This window comes from Chiloscyllium punctatum, chromosome 15 (genome assembly GCF_047496795.1).
Source record: "Chiloscyllium punctatum isolate Juve2018m chromosome 15, sChiPun1.3, whole genome shotgun sequence".
Classification (NCBI taxonomy): Eukaryota; Metazoa; Chordata; class Chondrichthyes; order Orectolobiformes; family Hemiscylliidae; genus Chiloscyllium; species Chiloscyllium punctatum.
Genome location: NC_092753.1, coordinates 80,193,604 through 80,213,874, shown reverse-complemented (window position 1 = coordinate 80,213,874; position 20,271 = coordinate 80,193,604). Strand labels below are relative to the sequence as shown.

General features: G+C 41.1%; 1 protein-coding gene across 7 annotated transcripts in view; it reads right to left on the bottom strand.

Annotated features, from left to right (window-relative positions):
• The window catches only part of dop1b (DOP1 leucine zipper like protein B), a 144,426-nt gene that overhangs the window by 46,299 nt on the left and 77,856 nt on the right, over positions 1-20,271 (bottom strand). For 6 of the 7 annotated variants that reach the window (XM_072585610.1, XM_072585614.1, XM_072585611.1 and 3 more), the window contains exons 17-27: positions 19,895-19,995; positions 16,488-16,678; positions 13,075-14,695; positions 9,808-9,919; positions 7,276-7,464; positions 6,521-6,646; positions 5,139-5,276; positions 3,967-4,022; positions 2,923-3,027; positions 615-681; positions 375-519 (exon numbers count right to left, since the gene is read on the bottom strand). In XM_072585610.1, the coding sequence (XP_072441711.1) occupies positions 375-519; positions 615-681; positions 2,923-3,027; positions 3,967-4,022; positions 5,139-5,276; positions 6,521-6,646; positions 7,276-7,464; positions 9,808-9,919; positions 13,075-14,695; positions 16,488-16,678; positions 19,895-19,995 (2,851 nt within the window). The remainder of the gene's footprint in view (positions 1-374; positions 520-614; positions 682-2,922; positions 3,028-3,966; positions 4,023-5,138; positions 5,277-6,520; positions 6,647-7,275; positions 7,465-9,807; positions 9,920-13,074; positions 14,696-16,487; positions 16,679-19,894; positions 19,996-20,271) is intronic. The other variant, XM_072585618.1, reaches the window with a different exon arrangement.

The following is a 20,271-nucleotide window of genomic DNA, read 5'->3' as shown; positions in this document are numbered from 1 at the left end:
TAAGAATGATGGGAACAGGCTTGAATGCAGCATGAGCACCAAATGGACTGGTTGTAACAAATGGCCTGACGTTTCTATACATTATATTCCATGTAATCTATGCAACTGGGACCCAGTATCCTGGCTCAGCTTTGTTATAATCATAGGGTGTCATGATGCATCACGATAGTATAACATGTGACAAGGAAACTGGATTTCCATCTGATAACCAGTTGGCTTGGATGGCAACCAAGCAGGATATTGGACTTCCTATGTGACTGGCTAAATGACAATGAAATAGAGCATTTGAACCAACCAACCCAGAAGCTCCTGTTGGTGTTATATTAAGTAACTAAGGTTAATCGAAATACAGTGCAGAGATGTAAAATATTCACCATGTTCAACGACATCAGAATTGGTCTCCTCCAAATAAACCTGAGGCCCGGCTTTTACTTCCAAATTTCTGCTTAGCCAGCTGGTCTGTTCGAGTGAGGAGCCAACAACATTCCCTACGGCTTCAATTATCTTTTGGGACACCTCCTTGTAAAAGCAAGCATAAAATAGTTCTAATTCAAAATATAGGAAGGAGCAAGAAATTATTATAATCTTAATTTTAGCCACGAGTTCTACCTTACCTGCAGATCTTTCTGATCCCTTTTGCTTTCCAAATTTGGACATCTTGACATGAAGTCATTTAATATTCTACAAAGTACATTTAAAAGTTAAAGTGTCAACCACATTGTAACAGATGGAGCTGAATTAATGCCATTCCAGAACACTGTGGTACCTGCATAACTTCAATGTTCCTTGATGTACTGCAACCAAATCTTAAGCCAAGACTTGACAGAAGCTGTTTATGTAGATACTTTATAAATCTTTTGTAAACTGGGTGTCAGAAGTAGTGACTAGATCTTGGGCGAATAATGGATTCCATATAAACTGGCTTTTATGCATATTGTAGATATACTTGTAACCTTTGGAAGAATAGGAGTACAGACCGAAGACGATGAGGAATGAGCACAGAGAATGAATGCTAACATGGGCTTTTAGTGGGTGAGGAGGACGAGATGCTGCCTTTTATCCGGTGTAATCCCCAAGCTCCATCTTTCAAGTTGGCAAGTTGTGACTCGTGAAGTACCACAAGGATCAGTGCCAGGGTCTCATATTTATATTATCTCAGCTTGTTAATGATTCAAAAAGTGGGTTGGAATGCAAGCAGAGATTCAAAAAGAGGCTGCAAATAGACCGGTTAAACATTTAAAAGGCTTCTGGACGGGTATATGAATAGGAAGGGGTTAGATGGTTATGGGCCAAAATCTGGCAAATGGTTCTAGATTTGACCTACGGTTGGTCGGCATGGAGTTAGACAGAAGGGCCTATTTCTGTGCTACAGATCACGAGGATTCTAAGCTAGTGGGCAAAAGGTGGCAGATGTGAAGCTGGTCGCTTTGATCGCTAAAATACAAAAAAGCAGAATTTCTTTTTAAAGAAAAAAAAAGTTTTGAAACTTGTAAATGTTGATTTTCAAGCAGCGATGAGTGTATGCATACAAGGAACACAAATGCAAGGATTGCAAATGGACTTTAATATAACAAAAATGGAATGCAAGAAGTCTTAATTGTAAGGGGCTTTGTCAGATCACACCTGATTGTTGTATGAAGGTTTGGGCTCTGCAATAAAAAAGGAATTTATACACAATTTGAAGGCAGTACAGTGAAGTTTCAAGGTTTGCTCCCTGTGGGAAGGCTGCCCTACAATCGGATCTGCATTCGAACAGTGACATGCAATCTCCTTAAAAGATTCAAAATTATGAAGGGCTTTGAAAGGACAGAAATATAGATATACCTTCCCTTGGCTGCAGAATCAAGAACAAGGGAGCACAGATTCAGAATAAGGAGTGAATCATTTAAATCTTGATGTGAAATTTCTCCCCGCAAAGCCTGTGAACCATTAGGGTTTTATGGCCCCAGGTGGCTATAGATATGTCATTGTTGACTATATTTAAGACAGCAACAGACAGAAATTTAGTATTCCATGGGATGTGGTTTGGGGGAAAAAAAATATGGAGTTGAAGCCCAAGGTCAACCCTGATTGTAATGAACGGTGGAGCAGTGTGGAAGATTTGTGGAAGCCATTTTGTCACATACTAAATGGGTGGAAACCATTTTGCCTCCTATTCAATGCCTTTCCTGAACAAAGCTAATTTTCCCAGTCTGCCTGGGAAATGGTTGCCTCACAGCTGTGCAGATACCAGATAAATGAATTTGTCTCTTTGCATGAAGCCATTGTATACGAACACCTGCTTATCAGCTACTAACCATTGCGAGCCAGATGCTACGTGACTGGGGCTAAAGTTATGCATGTTGCCTTGTGCCTGCTTCTTATCCTGTAGTTAAGTCAACTAATTGAACACTATAAAAAGTCTTGTAAATCCTTGTAACCTGTTGGAGTGATTCAGGACCATCTGATTGAGTTGGTCTCCCTTTCGCTCCCCGCGATACATCACGAATAAACATGTTAGTAACTCAAGGCTTGTGTGCGCAATTTATTCCAAAACACCTATTCTCCAACAAGGAGGCTGTGGATCACATTGATAGAATCCCAAGAGTATGGAAGCAGGCCATTCAGCCCATTGAACACACAACAAACTTGCAAACAACACTGCATCCAAAGCCATGCACTTACCCTTTCCCTGTAACCCCATGTTTACCATGGCTAAATCCACCAAACCTGCACATCATTGCACATGATCTCCTCCTGCTCATTTTTCTATGTTTAATGAAGTCAAAGATAAGTTTTTGGTAAAAGCTATATTGCTCATCATAATTACTACTGAAGAACTACTTTAATGTTACAAAAAAAAATTGACTATTCAGAAATTGAAATAAAAATATTTACAAAATTGACAGATGATTAAAAATGAAAATAGTAATGTGTATTCACCCAAGTAACAGGAAATGTCCAGGTGGAGCTAAATTCAACTGAACGGATTCCTTTAACAGGCTAAGCAAAGATGGCAGAGTATCCTGTAAATTGGCCATGGAAAGCCTGGAATAAAAGACAATGAGGTCAATTATCTAACTTGTTAAACACAAATTGCAGTAAGATTCGGGGGAGGGGAGCAGAGGCTATATTTAATCTTGGTTCCACTGAGCTGCTCATCCAAATCAGTTTCATTTGAAGTTAAATGGAGCTTCTCAGATCAGGGAATACAAACACAGTAGTGCTTCTCTCTCCACCAGCTCCTGTTAGCCACTTGAGGGAATAAAGTCCAACTTCATGACCTCTGATTGTTTAGAGGAGAATCCTAGGAGGAGTGTGTGTTGACTTTCATTGAAAGGATGGAAATACACTTGACATTATCAACTGTGACAAAGAGAAGTATTCTCTGATTTGAATAATATTCTACTTCATAATATTTTGGGTTTAGCTTGAACAATATTCAGCCAATTCAAAAATGCAAAATGTTGTTGTTAAGGATATAAGAAGAATCTAATCTGTGGTGTTAATTCTATATCAAATATAATGAATAGTTGAGAATTGTATCCTACAGTCTAATGTACAAGTTTAGATCAAACTGAAATATCTGAATGCAGATTTTCAACTGACTGGCAAACACCTACCCATGTTCCATTCACCTGAATTGGACAAGGGTTTAGAAATAATGTTCACCCTCAAAAATTCACAGATTTGTCGCAATAATACACAACATGTTATTTTTTAAAATAGTTTTAATGGGAGTCAGTTAGCTCAGTTGGCAGGATGGCTCATTTTCATGAGTGTGATGGCAACTGCATGGTTTCAATCCCCACACAAGCTGAGGGTTACCATGAGAGACTCTCCTTTTCAACTTTTACATCACCTGAGGGGTGGTGACCCTCAGGTTAATCCTCTCTGTAACAACAGGGAGCAGCCTGATGCCCCGGTAGGATTTCATATTTAAATAATGCATAAAGCAAATAAGAAATTTCTGAACAACAGAATTACCTCTGAAGTAATGCAAAACTGAACTGCAGCATTGGGATATCAACCAAGGTTGGTTTCTGGAAGAGAAAATTCCATAAGATATCCCATATTTTAAAACCAACTTTCAAAGGATCGAAACAACTCGGCATTTTATAACAATAGATTGCATATCTTTCAAGTTATAAACACTGATAATTCAACTGATAACCTCAATTATGGTGAGCAATGAATGCAGATTTGGTGATGTGGTGGATTAAGATTGCTGTTCTTAAACAAAAACTTGTGGGAACAAACACACCATAAATGATTTTAGCATTCTGACTTTAGGGAGGGGGAAAACAAAACAGAGGATTCTTGTTGTCCACCATCATTGGAATGGCATTGAACCTGACAAGATGATTGCTTTAAAATACAAGGGTGGTAGGCAATTCGAACATGAGTTAATGCCGTGGAGAGTGGTGGAAAGGAAACAAAAAATTGGAGGCGTTTGTTGGGGGTAACTGTGAATGAAGCAGTCTGGGTGTGACTGCCTACTTCAACCCAGCTCTCAGAGATGTCACTCCAGAAATGGGATTTGAGGTATCATACATTTCTCCAGGTGTAGGAATGACCACAAAACTATTGAGACCTCTTGCAATTTTATGTCAAAATAATGAACCCAATAGACTCATCTTCAGATGATTGCTCCAAATTTCCTAACTGCTTTTTGTAGAGAAGTGTATGGCTTACTCTAACACCCACATACAAGGCACAGCAGAGAGAGAAAACCCTGTTGAAATTAGAAACTGACTTTATACCATCGTCAAATTTCCAATATCCTCAGATCATCAATAGGGAAATTAGCCGAAATTGTTTGCAATAACATGGCATCATAATTGAAGTTGCAAAGAAAACTTTGCATAAAATAAGCTCAAGTGAATAGGAGTTTCATTCCATTTTATGCATACACCTCCCGTCTCCATCAGTATCTTTCAACCAAGGCTGAGACACGGTGGCTCCCATTCACACCCTAAAGTCTTCTGGAATTCTGGCTTTGAATCTAGTGCTCTACTGCCTGGTGCTACTCTGTTCCAAGAGCAATTGGTTTTTATTTCAAAAGCTTAAAACATACTGTGCCCATATTATTCCCTACTTAAAACACACTTTGCCAACAAATTGAATCAGGGCATGCTACAAAGTATGCAAGGTCTTACTTCTTCTTTGGTTTGAGGTGGCTTCTTCACAACTTCCTTTATCAGTTGTAAAATACTGTCAGTATTGAGAGTGTCCAGTGCTTGGACCAACCCAACTAATGTTAGCTGAGCTTCACTGGCTACAGGCAGAATCTGTGTCTACAAAACAGAAGAGGAACTTCATTATAACTCAAATGTATAACATTTCAAATTACTAGCCCCCTTTTCAATAACCACCTGCAATTTGAAATAACAGCTTTCAGTTCAACACATTTTCTGTGTAATGGACTCATTTTCTGTGAAAACTTTGAATACTATAACAATTGATCAATGATTGAAATATTGACTTGGATTGTAATGAGCCAGAGGAAGGAATAGTGGTCAAAGGCTAGGAAGAACGATTGAGTTGGACAGCCAGGTAGAGTTTCAGTCTAACATATTATCTGAAATATAGCATTCTATAGGACTGTGAAATGTTCTGTCCATCAGGTACTGAAGGAGCAGTGCTCGAATCCTAGATTGTGGTTTTGAACCCGCTACCTTAATTCTACACATTTTAGCCATTTGAATCAAAGAACAACTGCAATATTTAAAAAATAAGAAATTCTCCTGATGTTCTTTTCTGAAAAAAAGAACAGTAAAAGCAGCATATTTTTAAGTATTAGGAATGAGAATGAATTAGCTATGAACTGAAAATGCAAAAGTGGTGGAGGCAGGTTCAACAGATGAATTCAAAGGGAATTTGACTGTTATCTGACAAGGAGCAAATGTTCAGGGATATGGAGAGAAAGGCACTGAGTGTTCATTCAGAAAACCAAAGCAGACATGATGGACTGAAGGGCTTTCATTGGAAGTGTAACAAATCTACAACAGACTAGAAGGTGGGGGTTTCTGTGAACTCAATGAACAGGAAATATCAGAACAAATACCTTCGCCATGTTGCCAGTGTTGGAGGATTTGAGCTACAGGGAGAGGCTGTTTTCCCTGGAGCGTCGGAAGCTGAGGGGTGACCTTATAGAGGTTTACAATTTTAAGAGGGGCATGGATAGTGTAAATAGACAGTCTTTTCCCTGGGGTCAGGGAGTCCAGAACTAGAGGGCATAGCTTTAGGGTGAGAGGGGAAAGATATAAGAGAGACCTGAGGGGCAAATTTTTCATATAGAGGGTGGTACGTGTATGGAATAAGCTGCCGGAGGAAGTGGTGTAGGCTAGTACAATTGCAAGATTTAAGAGGCATTTGGATGGGTATATGAATAGGAAGGGTTGAGGGATATGGGTTGACAGGTGGGACTAGATTGGGTTGGGATATCTGGATGGCATGGACGGGTTGGACCGAAGGGTCTGTTGCCATGTTGTACATCTATGACTCTAAATTCACCTCAAATAATAAACAATTACCTTACCTTGGTTTGACTCAGTTTTTTGCTGCTTTTCTTCTTGTTCCACACTGCTGCCACAGCTGCCATCAGATGGACACCCATCTGAGCAGCAAATGGATTCAGGAGCTCCAGAATTTTCTGTCTAAGTGTCTTTCAAAAACAAAATAGCACATTCTGAAAAACAAAGAACTTGTAGCTCCAAAAAAAAAGACATTTTTCTTTCCCTGCTCCCAATTTCATAGTTGGCATGACTTCCCTATCATAGCCATGATCTCTCAGTGGCTTTCCCAACATCCAAAACGTATTGAAACCAATTGAACAAAATAGATCAGTACTCATCTTTCAATGTTACAAATGTTGGGAAATCCTCACCCTGAGTAGCAATCTTCTTTTAGTTTTCCAAAGAAAACAAGCCGAATAGCCCACAGAGCTTGATTTTACCACATGCTCTGGATAATTTGCAGTATGGCAAAGAGCTCTTCAAAAAAAGGTGCTAACATTGGGTCCATAACCTAGATGTTGAATCTCCAGTCAGCCTAGCCCAATTGGACTGAAAATAATGCAGAATTTTAGCTACAAATTGGCAAAGAAAGCCCATTCCTACTTCTAGCTCATGCTACAGTAAGTGATATCAGTTGAAAAATTCTAATGGTATCACAACACTGTACTGGATTGCCATTGCTGCACAATTAGTTGTCAAATTTTCAAGGATTAAATTGAATAATTAAGTCAACTTCTCCCAATCGCAACACCTCAAAATAAGGAAATTAGTCACTAACTCTGGTTGATTTAAAGTAAACAGAAGACGAGGTCTTGGTAGCATCAAGTGAACTTGCGAGTTTTCTCTGGGATTCATCTCTTCGAACTATGCCCCAGAGAAGAGATGTTGAGTTGATGATTAAAGGCAATTCTTCAAGGATGGCATTCTTAGCATTCTTCATACTTGTGGGGTCACCTGTGGTTGGAGACTGGGAGAAAACACAGACCATGTAAAAAAGACCTGATCCAATTATAGACAAGAGAAAGAGGAAGTTTGCAAGAACCGAAAAACAAAGTAAAAAAAAGTACTGAAAATGCAGAGTAGGTTGAAAACTCTTTCAAGATGAATCTTCAGCCAACATCTTCAGTCAAGAGCATGGATGCAGATTCCTCTTAAAATGCTACTGGCACCAGAGGTTTGGCAGAGTGAAATCCAGACAGGAAACTTTTCTCTCAGACTCGACTGATCACTTGTGCCTGTTCTGTTCGTTTTTAGATTTCAGCAACAGATCAGGTGCTTTTCTTTTCTGATCTTCAGATGTGGGGAGCAACACTATTGAGGAATGAAGATTTTGCCATTTTATTTAGACAGCACGAGCATTAAGCACTGTCAAGTCAGATATACCGATAGCCTGATTTAGATTAGTTCAATAAAGCTGGCCCAAAACAATTCATTAACCTCAACAGCACCCCTCCTAATGTGACTACTCCCAAACTGCGCTTCAGTGGCAAACTGTAATATGCTGTAGACTAAGTCTACTCAGAACTAGCTGGAAATGGTGCAGGAGAGATTCACCTTTAAAACCTAAGGGAGAGATTATCATCCAATCAGGGCTATTTATTTTGTTATTTTTCAAAAAACCATGTAGACTAAAACTTAAATCCTCAGGTATCCAGAGTACTGCAAAGATCTTCAATCATAGAAAATTACTGTAGAAATGGATCATTACTTTCCCTTTCCCTTCACCGCAATCTCTGCCATGTTTCCCCATTGTCTTCCGACATCAAGGCTACAACAACCTCTCTGTGAATGTCGCCCACGTGTTTGTTTCAAAGTGTTCTGCCAGGGAGGAGGGAAGTAATTACAAAGTGATTGCCTCCTCTCCCAGCATTCTAACACCAGTCTCCCATTTAAGACTTTTCGGCCAAGGGGTTGGCAACTTTCAAAACCATTGTGCTGGAGGTTCATCACTGAACACGTATGGTAAATATCCCATGTACAGTATTGTGGAAGGATTGGGGAACACAAGAGTGCAACATGCTCAAATGGAGAAAAAGTTACAATTTCCATCGAGTATAACTTGTAACGTTCTGGTAGGCTTGTGTCGATAGCTTGGGAATACACTACATTTTTAGAAAATGGTAAACAAATTTCCCATGTTTGGGCTATGGACAAAATGCTTTAGACCCACAAAAGGCAAAAGGTAGGACAAGAACAGTAGATAATATTACACTTGGTGACATACCGACAGACTTCGTTAAGTGCCTGAATCCTTTAACTATATTTGCACAAGCCCTGCTATTTTACATTCTGGATTAGTGGTGCTGGAAGAGCACAGCAGTTCAGGCAGCATCCAAGCAGCTTCGAAGCTCCTTGGATGCTGCCTGAACTGCTGTGCTCTTCCAGCACCACTAATCCAGAATCTGGTTTCCAGCATCTGCAGTCATTGTTTTTAACCTGCTATTTTACAGACTGACTTCTGGGAATTTTTCAGTTACTGTACAGTCAAAAACAGCAGAGAGAGCGCATCAGTGCTCATAACTTGTAACAAAAATACCAAAATGTACATATTAAAATAGGCATGAAGGCATTTTGCTTTGGTTCTCAGCAGTAATCTGCTGACTCCCAAACATTAGCCCACATAACACATAGGTTGAGAGTTTCCAGACTTATTTTCTGTTAGCATTTCCCAAACGAAGTGAAGTTTTGCACATTCCCCTCTACCTAATCTATCCCCTCATACAATTAATAAATACAGTTGTCATCAACTATGCTTGATTCTATACAGGTGGAAGTTTCACAGGAGCATATATACAGAGACACTTGAAGTGGTGGCGAGATTGAGTTAGGAGATATATGCCTGTCATGTGTCACTCAACAAATAAATATAAAAGTGCTGATATAGTGGTATTTGTCATTGGGTTTAGTAATCCAGAGAGATGCAGGCAAAAGTTCTGGGGATGTAGGTTCAAACCACACAATGACACATGTTGAAATTTGAATTCAATAAAAATCTGGTGATCAGGTCACCAAAATCCATCTGGTTCAGCGATATCTCTTAAGGAGGGCAATCTGCCATCCTTACCTGGTCTGGCTTATATGAGTCCGAACCTACAGCAATGTATTTGACCCTCTTACTCCTCTCTGAACTAGAAATTGGCAATGAATGCTGGTCTGGTCATCAACACCTACATCCATTGAAATGTTATTCAAAACCTTGGTTCCAGTACTAGTGTTCTGGAGTAGAGCATAACTGCATTATCGCAACCAACTTTCACATGACTGTTGGTACAGGTATTATCTGAACACACTTTAATTAAGTTTGAAGTACCTTTTTTGCCTGTGTGGAACTATCCAGAAGGCAATAGTGAGAAATGGTTGTGAGGCCTTCCAAAAGGGTGAGTGGATAATCTGGAGGGATATTCTCCTTTTTGGATGTTGCGCTATGGAAATATGGAAGTGTAGAAAAGTTAAAAGCATTTTACAACAGCATAACAAATCAGAGGAAAAACATATATGGTTCGAGGCCAGTAACTAAAGAACTAATTGCATCATGACAAAACCTGATTTGTATCAACTTGCTCTGATGGGAGCTCCGAGCGCCAGAAATGAATCATTTAAGAAGTCTTGTGCTCAAACAAACCTGTTTTTTTCTCTCTACAGATGCTAAGGAGAGGTTGGATCAGTTAGAATTATGTTCTCTGGAGTTCAAGAATGGGGAGGGGGGGTGCAGGGAAAAGATGGGAGTGGGGGGATAGGGAGAGAAAGACGGGAGTGGGGGGGGGGGGGGAGGAGGAGGAGGAGGAAGAGAGAGAAAGACGGGGGGGGGGAAAAAAAAAGAGAGACGGCATTGGTGGTGTGAAGAGACGAGAGTTGGAGGGGGAAAAAGATGAGAGTGGGGGGGGGGGGGAAGAAAAAGATGAGAGTTGGCGGGGGGGGGGGGGGGGAAGGAAGATGATGAGAGTGGGCAGAAGAACCTGAGAAACTGTTAGATTCTAACAGGACAAGACACAGGAACAAAATCAGAAATTGCTGGAAAAATTCAGCAGGTCTGACCGTGTCTGTGGACAGAAAACAGTTAACATTTCAGATCAGACCTGTACTGGAGAAAGGTCACTGGACCAGAAATGCTAACTGTTTTCTCTCCACAGATACTGTCACACCGGAGTTTTTCCAGCAATTTCTGATTTTGTTTCTGATTTCCAGCATCTGTAATTCTTGGGTTTTTTGGTACATCCACCTTTGAAAAGGTGGATGCTAGAAAATTGTTTCTGTTAGGCGAGGAGACTAGGACCCGTGGACACAGCCTTAGAATTAGAGGGGGTCATTTCAGAACGGAAATGCGGAGACATTTCTTCAGCCAGAGAGTGGTGGGCCTGTGGAATTCATTGCCACGGAGTGCAGTGGAAGCCGGGACGCTAAATGTCTTCAAGGCCGAGATTGATAGGTTCTTGTTGTCTAGAGGAATTAAGGGCTACGGGGAGAATGCTGGCAAGTGGAGCTGAAATGCGCATCAGCCATGATTGAATGGCGGAGTGGACTCGATGGGCCGAATGGCCTTACTTCCACTCCTATGTCTTATGGTCTTATGGTCTTACATGCAGGAAGGATGGCTCCCATTAGCAGTTCAGTCCAGAACCACAGCTAAGGACACCAGATATGACAGAGATGAAGAGAAATATCTTCACTGAGAGTGAGGAGCCTGTAGAATTCACTACCACTAAAGTAGTTGAGGCCAAACTTTATATAATTACAAGATGTTGAATATAGCACTTGGACCTAAAGTGATGAAAGGATATGGGGAAAACCAAGAGCAGGTTACTGAGTTGGATAATCAGCCATGATCATAATGAATGACAAAGTAAACTCCTCGGGCTGAATGGCCTACTCCTGTTCTTACTTGCTGCGAATTTCCAGTATTTTCCAATTATAATTTAAAACAACTCTCTACAAGTATATAAACTGCACTTTGATACTAGGTTGACACAGGGTCCAAGTCTTCACGATATAAAAGAGCAGCAGAAATCCAGATTCAGATCCTGACTGACTTCAAACTGAATCGAGGCAATTGTTCATACATTCCTTTGAAAAAGGCCATCTCAAATTTAGCTGCACATTACCTAGATTATATCAAGGAGGCGCTGAATTAAATTTCGAAAGTATTCAATTACAAAGCTCACCAAGAGCTTTTTAAAAGGATATTTATACAGTCACAGTTGTACAGCATGGCAAGAGATCCTTCATTCCAACTTGTCTGAGTGACCAGATATCCTAAATAAATCTGGTCCATTTGTCAGCATTTGGCCAATATCCCTGTAAAACCATTATTACTCATGTACCCAACCAGATGCCTTTTAAATGCTGTAATTGCACCAGCCTCCACCACTTCCTGTCAGCTCATTCCATACACGCACCACCCTCTGCATGAAAAAGCTGCCCCTTAGGTCCCTTTTAAATCTTTCCATTCGCACCTTAACCTTATGTCATCTAGTTTTTGACTCCCTTACCTTGGGGAAAAGACCTTGGCTGTTCACCCTCTCTGTCTCTTATGATTTTACAAACCTTTAAGATTACCTCTCAGCCTCCGACACCCAGGGAAAGTAGCTCCAGCCTATTCAGCCTCCCAAACCCTCCAACCCTGACAACATCCTTGCAAGAGGTTCAGAAAAGATTCACAAGTTTCACAACATCCTTCCTATTGCAGGGAGACCAGAACTGAAAGCAGTATTCCAAAAAAGTGGCCTAAGCACACTTAGAGAAAGTAAACACATTCTCAAAAAGGCAAACCAATTTTTACTGCCTCAGATTAATGCTCAGTAAATGCATGCAATTAAGCACAAGTTTGCAGAGTTCAAGCCTCACCAAATGTATATAAGTTGTAAGCAAATATAACTAGAATCTCTGTGGCATTACAGAAGTTACTGCAGTACATGACAATAGGATATCTGCTTGTTCCTGGGATGTGAGTTTTTATTACCATCTCTGATGGCCCTGTAGGTGGTGATTGAGCGCCACAGGAATTTCAAATTAAAAGTTGCATGTAGAGCTGCATCATGCCAAATGTAAGAACTGGTTGGACTATTATTGCTTCAAATGGTCACTTGGTAGAAGAGGGCTAGAACACTCCCAAAAACAGACAAGCCATTTAAGATTTTCCTATTGCACTTTCAGGCCAAAGTTGCAAGAATACCAAATTTCTAAGGGAACGACAACTTATAATGCATGAGAAGAGGATGCAGTTTAACTGGCAAGTGAACTCTGACTCAAGGCAATGCCATGACTAGAGCCTATTTGCTTTGCTTGAATTTAAACAAAGGTTTGACAGTTGACTGGTGTTCCCTGGGGCATCCTCAATGGTGATGCCAATACCAGATCTATTTTCCAGCTAAAATAGTCAATTCATGTCAAGCAGTGTGAACTGTTACTTCCTCTGAGATTTGGTATTCTTATGATTGCTTACTTCAAACCCCAAAGTAGCAAATGTCATTAGTTACATGATAAAGTAAATCAATGAATGATGATGAAAACAACCAGTATCACATGAGGCCCAATGGGTTATGGTGACATCTATTGGAAAATGGTACTGATAATTGCGTACCTTTGAGAGTTCTTTTCACTCTCACATTCCTCCTGGAGAACAAGATCATCCAGGTTTCTACAGATCCGTGCAACAAACGGTGCAACAACCAGTCCCAAGGATTTTCCAAGGTAAGGTAGGGAGGCAGTAACCAGGCTCACCCATGGTGGGTGAATGCTGTAACCATACTGTGGCTCTAAAGCTCTGACAACTGCTGACACAAACATGCCTTGAGCAGTGATTGCCTGAGATTCGACATAACCCATAGCAGTGATGGACTGTTGGAAGCTCATGATCTTATGCCACTCCTTGGAAAGGTCAGAAGAGCCCTCATGTTCATCGGCTGTCTGACCAAGATGGTGCTCCAGCACAATCATGACCTGCAGCAACTTCAGGAGCTCAATCTGCAGTGGGTGCTCACTCCAAATCTGGTCCTGACCAAAGTTAATGAGACTTTCCTCAGAGAGGCCATCTTCATTGAATTCATCACTGGATTCTGCAAAGCTGAGCTTGTAGCTCTTCTCACTGATGTACATGGAGGCAGAGAGGGAAAGCAGCACCATCTCCTGAACCTTCCACTTGGTCAATAAGCTGCTGATAAGGTCAATGTTCTTGGAGTCAGCCCACTTGACAATGGCAACCAGCTGTGTGACAATCCGAATCAGCACTTGGACACTATTCACTTGAACGTCCCGGTTTCCCAGTAAATCCTTGTGATTCACCCTTGTCTGACGCGGATAATAGGACCTCAGGAAATTCAGACACAGGCAAATGAGCAATTCGATGAAGGAGGAATGGTGATAGCATGTGGGCAATGCCCGCGTTGAAAGCTTCCCATAAAAACCCATACCCATGAGAGACTCCTGATGGCGCACGAGGAGGTTATGTATCAGATTGAGCTGGCTGCTGGAGTTGGTGTCCATACATGAGGCAGACAGCGCCTCAATAAATTCTTTGGGAGTAGTTTTCAACACAGCTTCTAGGACAGAAAAAGCATACAATACCCGTTTTGAATCATAAGGCTGTACATATAACAAAACGTGCTTAAACAAAGCTTCTACTAAGGCATGTCTCTCTTGTTGCCGTTTTAGAAGCTTTTCTCGGGTAATTAATTGCAGTTCCAAATCTATGTCCTCTTCGTCACTGGATAGTGATTGTGACATCTGCGTTTTCTCAGAGTCAGTGTGAACCAGCATCAACTGGGTTTTGGGTTGAGGGCTGTTATTCGCCATTCCATCCATGCCAGCTCTCTCTTGTAACCCAAGCCCATCTTCTTCAGTGTTGCTCATGGTATCTTGATGCTCTGGGGATGGTGGTGAAACTGATGAGGTGATTCCTGAAGAGATAGCGCCTGAGCTGGTATCGATGGATTCTGTGTGCTCACTGCTATCCTTGCTGTCTTCCAGAGGAATATTCTGAGACTGTTCACTAAATGAGTGGTTGGTATTTTTCCTCATACCCTCTCGATGAAGGGCTGACCTTTCAGGCTCTCCCTCCACTTCAGCCCAAAGAGCATCCCTGTCCACTGATGAAACATGAGCAAATATACAGCTTTCCTCAGAACTTGTTTCAACCATTTCCAGTGGCGTACTAAATGCTTTTGGACAGGTAGACACCCTGCTGTACAAATACTGGACGTCTTCTGAAATACAAGGGAGAGAGAGAAAAAAAAAAATCTACATTTACCACTTACTTTGGAAGTCTATATGAAATAATCCTATAGCATGCAGATCTTTTAAACTCAGCAGCATCAACACTCATTTCCATAATGGCTCAACTGGCAAAGTTGCTGCCTTTTGTGGGACGGAGGGACTTGCTCTATTCAATTTCTGTTGATTTTGCTAATCTTCTGCAGTTGCATTTTGAATGGTGATAATTAGCTTCAGAACAAGTTGGCTACCACTGGAAATAGTGCAGTGCAATGGGGTATAAAAGGAAACAAAACTATCACCCATTCCGGAGGGATACTGCAGGACTCTTGATGGGAACAGCATGGATTTGGACAGGGTTTAAGTAGTTCTAGGTGAATTTCTGTAATGCATTCTTATATGGTGCAGACTTCTGCAAATGTGGTGGAGGAAGGGAACGTGGCTTGAAGTTGTGTCAAACAAATTGCTTTGTCCTGCATGGCTCCTGACTTGTACCTTGTAGATGGTGAACAGAGTCTGGGGGAGTCAAGAGGCAAGTTACTCACTTCAAACCTACTAGCCTGTGACCTCCACTTGTAGCTGCAGTATTAATATAGCTGATCCCGTTCAATTTTGGATTAATGGTAGCCCCTAGGATATTGAGTGTGTGTTCTGGTTGCCATTTTATAAGAAGGATTTAAATGCACTGGAGTGGACAGACCGAACATTTACTAGAACACCAGTAAAATGTGGGGGAATAAAGAGCAGGAAAGGCAGGGCCTCTCTCTTTTCTACCAAAAAAGGATAAGTGGTGACCTAACAGAGGTCTTGAAAATTGTGAAAGATTTTGAGAGGGTGAATACAGAGAGACTGTTCCCTCATGAGGGGAAGCACATAACTAGAATCCATCAATAATCACCAGGAAATCCAGTAAGTAATTCAGAAAATAAACTTATTTTCCCAGCGAGTACTAAGAAGTTGAAACTTGCATTTACACAACCATCAGGAGAAGCATTTGGAGGGAGAGACGGTGGTTTAGAATACAGGTTGAAAAGTCAAAACTTTTAAAAGTAAAATAAATTTTTAAAATCAGATTCAGAATATTTTAAATTGTGTACGAAGGAATAAAGTTGAAATCTGCAGGAGTCACTGCACCTCCTGCATAACCAAAGCCCACTCAAAATTCTGTTCTTGATGGTCAGACCTGTGTAAACAGTCAGGAATCAGAAAGCAACTTGAAAACATTACAGAAAATATTGTAGTTAATTTGTATAGTTTACAACTGAGCTTGCAACAATTCCAGCAAACACACTTAATAGCAAATGCACTAATTATGAAGCAACGTATGCAAGTTAGACTTGGACAAAACCAGAAATTCATATAGATTATACACAGTTCTTATACAACAGTGAAAGCAGGTAATTTGGTCCAGGTGATCCATAGCAGTGTTTACCATTCACATAGACCAACTCCTTAACTCTCGCCTTCAAAACCCTTTTCTTCTAAGTGGGTTTTTCTGGCTTCCAATTAAATGTATCTATGCAGTTCCCTTGGACTAGTCGCACAGCCATATACAAAACCACTTTGATAAACATTTTTCCTGAATTGCCCACTGGATTTATTAGTGACTACTTATGGTCCTCAAATCCAGTCTTATCTGCAAGTGGAAAGATTTTTTCCAGGGGTACCATCAAATCGGCCATTCCTGAGGAACAACAGTCATATTAGCTGGCAAAGCTCATCATGTTTTTCACAAATCAGAAAAGGTGCAGATTTACACTCCACCCACGCAATATTTGCTATTACCTCCTAGGACTTTCTTTTTCAGGCACAGAATGGAGGTGCGTTGGGTCTTGGGGTGAAGAAGCAACAGGAAGACAGGTTCCAGAATCCGAGCGACATCATTAAGGGAGAGGGCACGGATCAGCCAACCCTGTGCTGCTGCCCCAATCGCTCCATCTGAACAGTTCAGGCTGTCCAACACCACAAAGAGGCTCCTGAATACCAGGGGCAAACAAAAACTGTTAGGTCACACCAGGTGTTTACAAAGAAACAGTGCAAATATATCCATCATAGTCACAGAGATGGACAGCATGTGAACAGACCCTTCGGTCCAACTCGCCCATGCTGACCAGATAGGCTAACCGAATCTAGTCTCATTTGCCAGCACCTAGCCCATATCCATCTAAACCCTTCTTAATCATATACCCATCCAGATAACTTCTAAATGTTGCAATTGTACCAGCCTCCACCTGTCCCTCTGGCAGCTCATTCCATATACGCATCACCCTCTGCATGAAAAAGTTGCCCCTTCGGTCCCTTTTCTATTTTTTCCCCCTCTCACCCTAAACCTATGTGCTCTAGTTCTGGACTCCCCCACCCCTAGGAAGAAATCTTGTCTATTTACCCTATCCATACCCTTTATGATTTTATAAACCTCTATAAAGTCACTCCTCAGCCTCCGATGCTCCAGGGAAAACAGCCCCAGCCTACTCAGCCTCTCCCTACAGCTCAAATCCTCCAAACCTGGCAACATCCTTATTAATTCTTTCTGAACCCTTTCAAGTTTCACAACATCCTTCCCATAGGGAGACAACCAGAACTGTACACAATATTCCCAAAGTGGCCTAACCAACTTCCTGTACAGCTGCAACATGACCTTCCAACTCCTATACTCAATGCTCTGACTAATAAACGAAAGTATAACAAACACCTTCTTCACTATCCTATCTATTTGCGATTCTACTTTCAAGGAGAATGAACCTACGGTCCAAGGTCCTTTTGTTCAGCAACACTCCCTAGGACCTTACCATTAAAAGGTGTACAAGTCCTGCTAAGATTTGCTTTAGCAAAATGCAGAATTAATCCGAAATAATTTCCACATTATCAAAAGCAATGTCAATATCTGACATTCTCCCTCAGTTTGAGTTGATGATAAGATCATTCTCGCTCATATCCCATATCGTTCTAAATTCTCCTAAACCTCTCAATCATGTTAAAATTCTTTCTCTCTCTACACTCCCCATCCTATTTCCAAGTACCTTTTCCAGACTCTTTTTTATGTCACTACTCCGTTCCACTTACAACTTCTATTCTTTAGGTCATTAGGGTACTCCTGTCAGACTAAGTGTAAATTGCAATGGGGGCAGCACTTGCCAATGAGCTGGTAGATCATGGCATCAAGACCTATTCCACAGTCTGAAAACATTATATTGGCAACCACTTCATCACTTCACAAAGGAAAGCCTTGCTGTCTGAAATTTGGCTGCTGAGCTTGTAACAATCCCAGCAAACACACTTCATAGCAAATTCATTCATTATAAAACCTATTCCAATGTCCTTGGGGCACTAAAAATGCTACATATATGCAAATAAAAATAAAGTACTGTGGATACCAAAAATCTAACTTAAACAAAGTTGGTTAAAAAAAAACACAGTAGGTCTGGCAACACTTGTGAAGAGAAAAACAAAGTTAAACTTTTGAGTCCAGGAAAGATACTATTAAATTAGAGAGGGAGCAGGAAAGAGCAGAAAAGATTTACAAGGACATTATCAGGAATAGAAGGTTGGAGATATAAGGAGAGGTTGGAGAGGCTGGGACCTTTTCCCCTGGAATGTAGGAGGTTGAGGTGTGACTTTATAGAGGTTTATAAAATCATGAGGGTCATAGATAAGGTGACTAGCAAAGGTCTTTCCTTTAGGGTAGGGGAGTTCAAAACTAGAGCGCATATCTTTAAGATGAGAGGAGAAAGATTTAAAAGGGACCAGAGGAGTAACTTTTCCACAGAGGGTGGAATGAACTGCCAGAGGAATTGGTAAATGCGTGTACAGTAACAACATTTAAAAGACAATTCGACAGGTAGATAGATAGGAAAGACTGAGGGATATAGGATAAACGCAGGCAAATGGGACTAGTTTAATTTGGTAAACTTGGTTGGCGTGGATGGACCAAAGGGTCTGTTTCCGTGTTGCTTGACTCTATAGGCTAACTGTTTCTCTCTCCACAGATGCTGCCTGACTTACTGAGGTTTTCCAACAGTCTGCTTTAAACACACAGATGCAAGTTCTTACTCTCGCAAATATTATGGGACATTAAATATTAAAAACACAATTAAAACATTTAACCATGTGGTCAAGTAAATTTTGTGATTTTTAAATACGCTCCATGAAGCAAGAGTTAACAGGTGTGGGATAGTTTTGCTGGATAGGAATAAGTTTGCAGGGAAGTGAGAAAAAAAATCCACAACTGACACATCATTGTAGCCATACTGCATGCCCATCGATGGAAGAGGAACCAGTCGTTTAGCTAAACGGGCTGCTTCACATCTCCTTTTCTCCCCCTTGAGGAAAAAAAAATCCCCCTTTAAAGACTTTTAAAATTTTAAATTTGGTCATCGGGCATGTCCCTATCCCATGCTATTCTTCAGAGACTCCAGGCCATCCCCACATGCTTTTGATGTGGTGAAAAGCAGGCCTTGAGTCAAGACTTAAGCCCCGGACGCTGTGAATGCAACCTCATTTGTTTGCTCTTGTATTGGAGCAAAGTGGTTGGGCTATGTTCAGTTGCCTTCAGCACAAACTGCAACATTTGGGAATACATAGCTTTACACTACTTTTCCCAATCTCTCTTGAAGATCGCAGCTGCATAGGTGCACAAACTTTAAGCCCCCACCAAGCCACCAGACTTACTCAGAACTACATCGCCATTCCTTCATGGCCACTGGGTCAAAGTTCTTGAACTCTCTTCTTAAAAACATCTTGGGTGTAACTACATCACAGACTGTTGCAGTTCAAGCAGCCAACTCCTACAGGGTAATTCAGCATGGACAGTATATATTGGCTCAACCATGATGCCCATATCCTCTGGCATGTTTTTAACAATGGAAGGGCTTACTAGACCATCCTACCATCAGTCTCACCCAATGACTGTTGCCAGGTTACAGAAGTATGCCCACGCTTCTCAGATATTCCTCTTCCAGTAGAGCTCGCTAATGAGGAGCAATGGACTGTGTGGCCAATCATCCAAGTGCAAGCCTCACACTGTCAGAATCAGCTGCGTTCCCCAGTGCAACTCATTGTCAGCGGAGTCTTCTTTTACCTTTCCTGCATGTTGGCACAGAGCTGCCAGCCATCTGTCCAGCCCACCCAGACAATTCCCACAAGAACATTTTGCCTTCAAGGAGGAAAACTTCCTTTCTAGATTAGGACATTACCTATCAAACGAACGACTGCAGAAGGATGTTCTGTTGCCTTGAATGTCTCGTGTAAAATGCCACAGTACGGAGAACCTGAAGAGTGCTTCCAACTGGATTCCCTGTGGGCGAGAAGAATGAAGTGAATGGTGATGGGTAACTTCGCTCAATAATAGAAAAAGAAGTGTATGGATTACACTTGGATTTGAGAACTCCGCATCACCAGCTTCCAAAAATGAAATATGATTTTGTATTCAGCAGGACTCATGACCTGTTCAGTTGAAATAAAGATTTTGGCATTAGTTAAAAACATTAAGTGCAATTGACTCCTTAAAAAGGGAAAATAATTAGCAAAATGAGTGTCGGATCTCTAGTGAATGAGAATGAATTGAATTGAT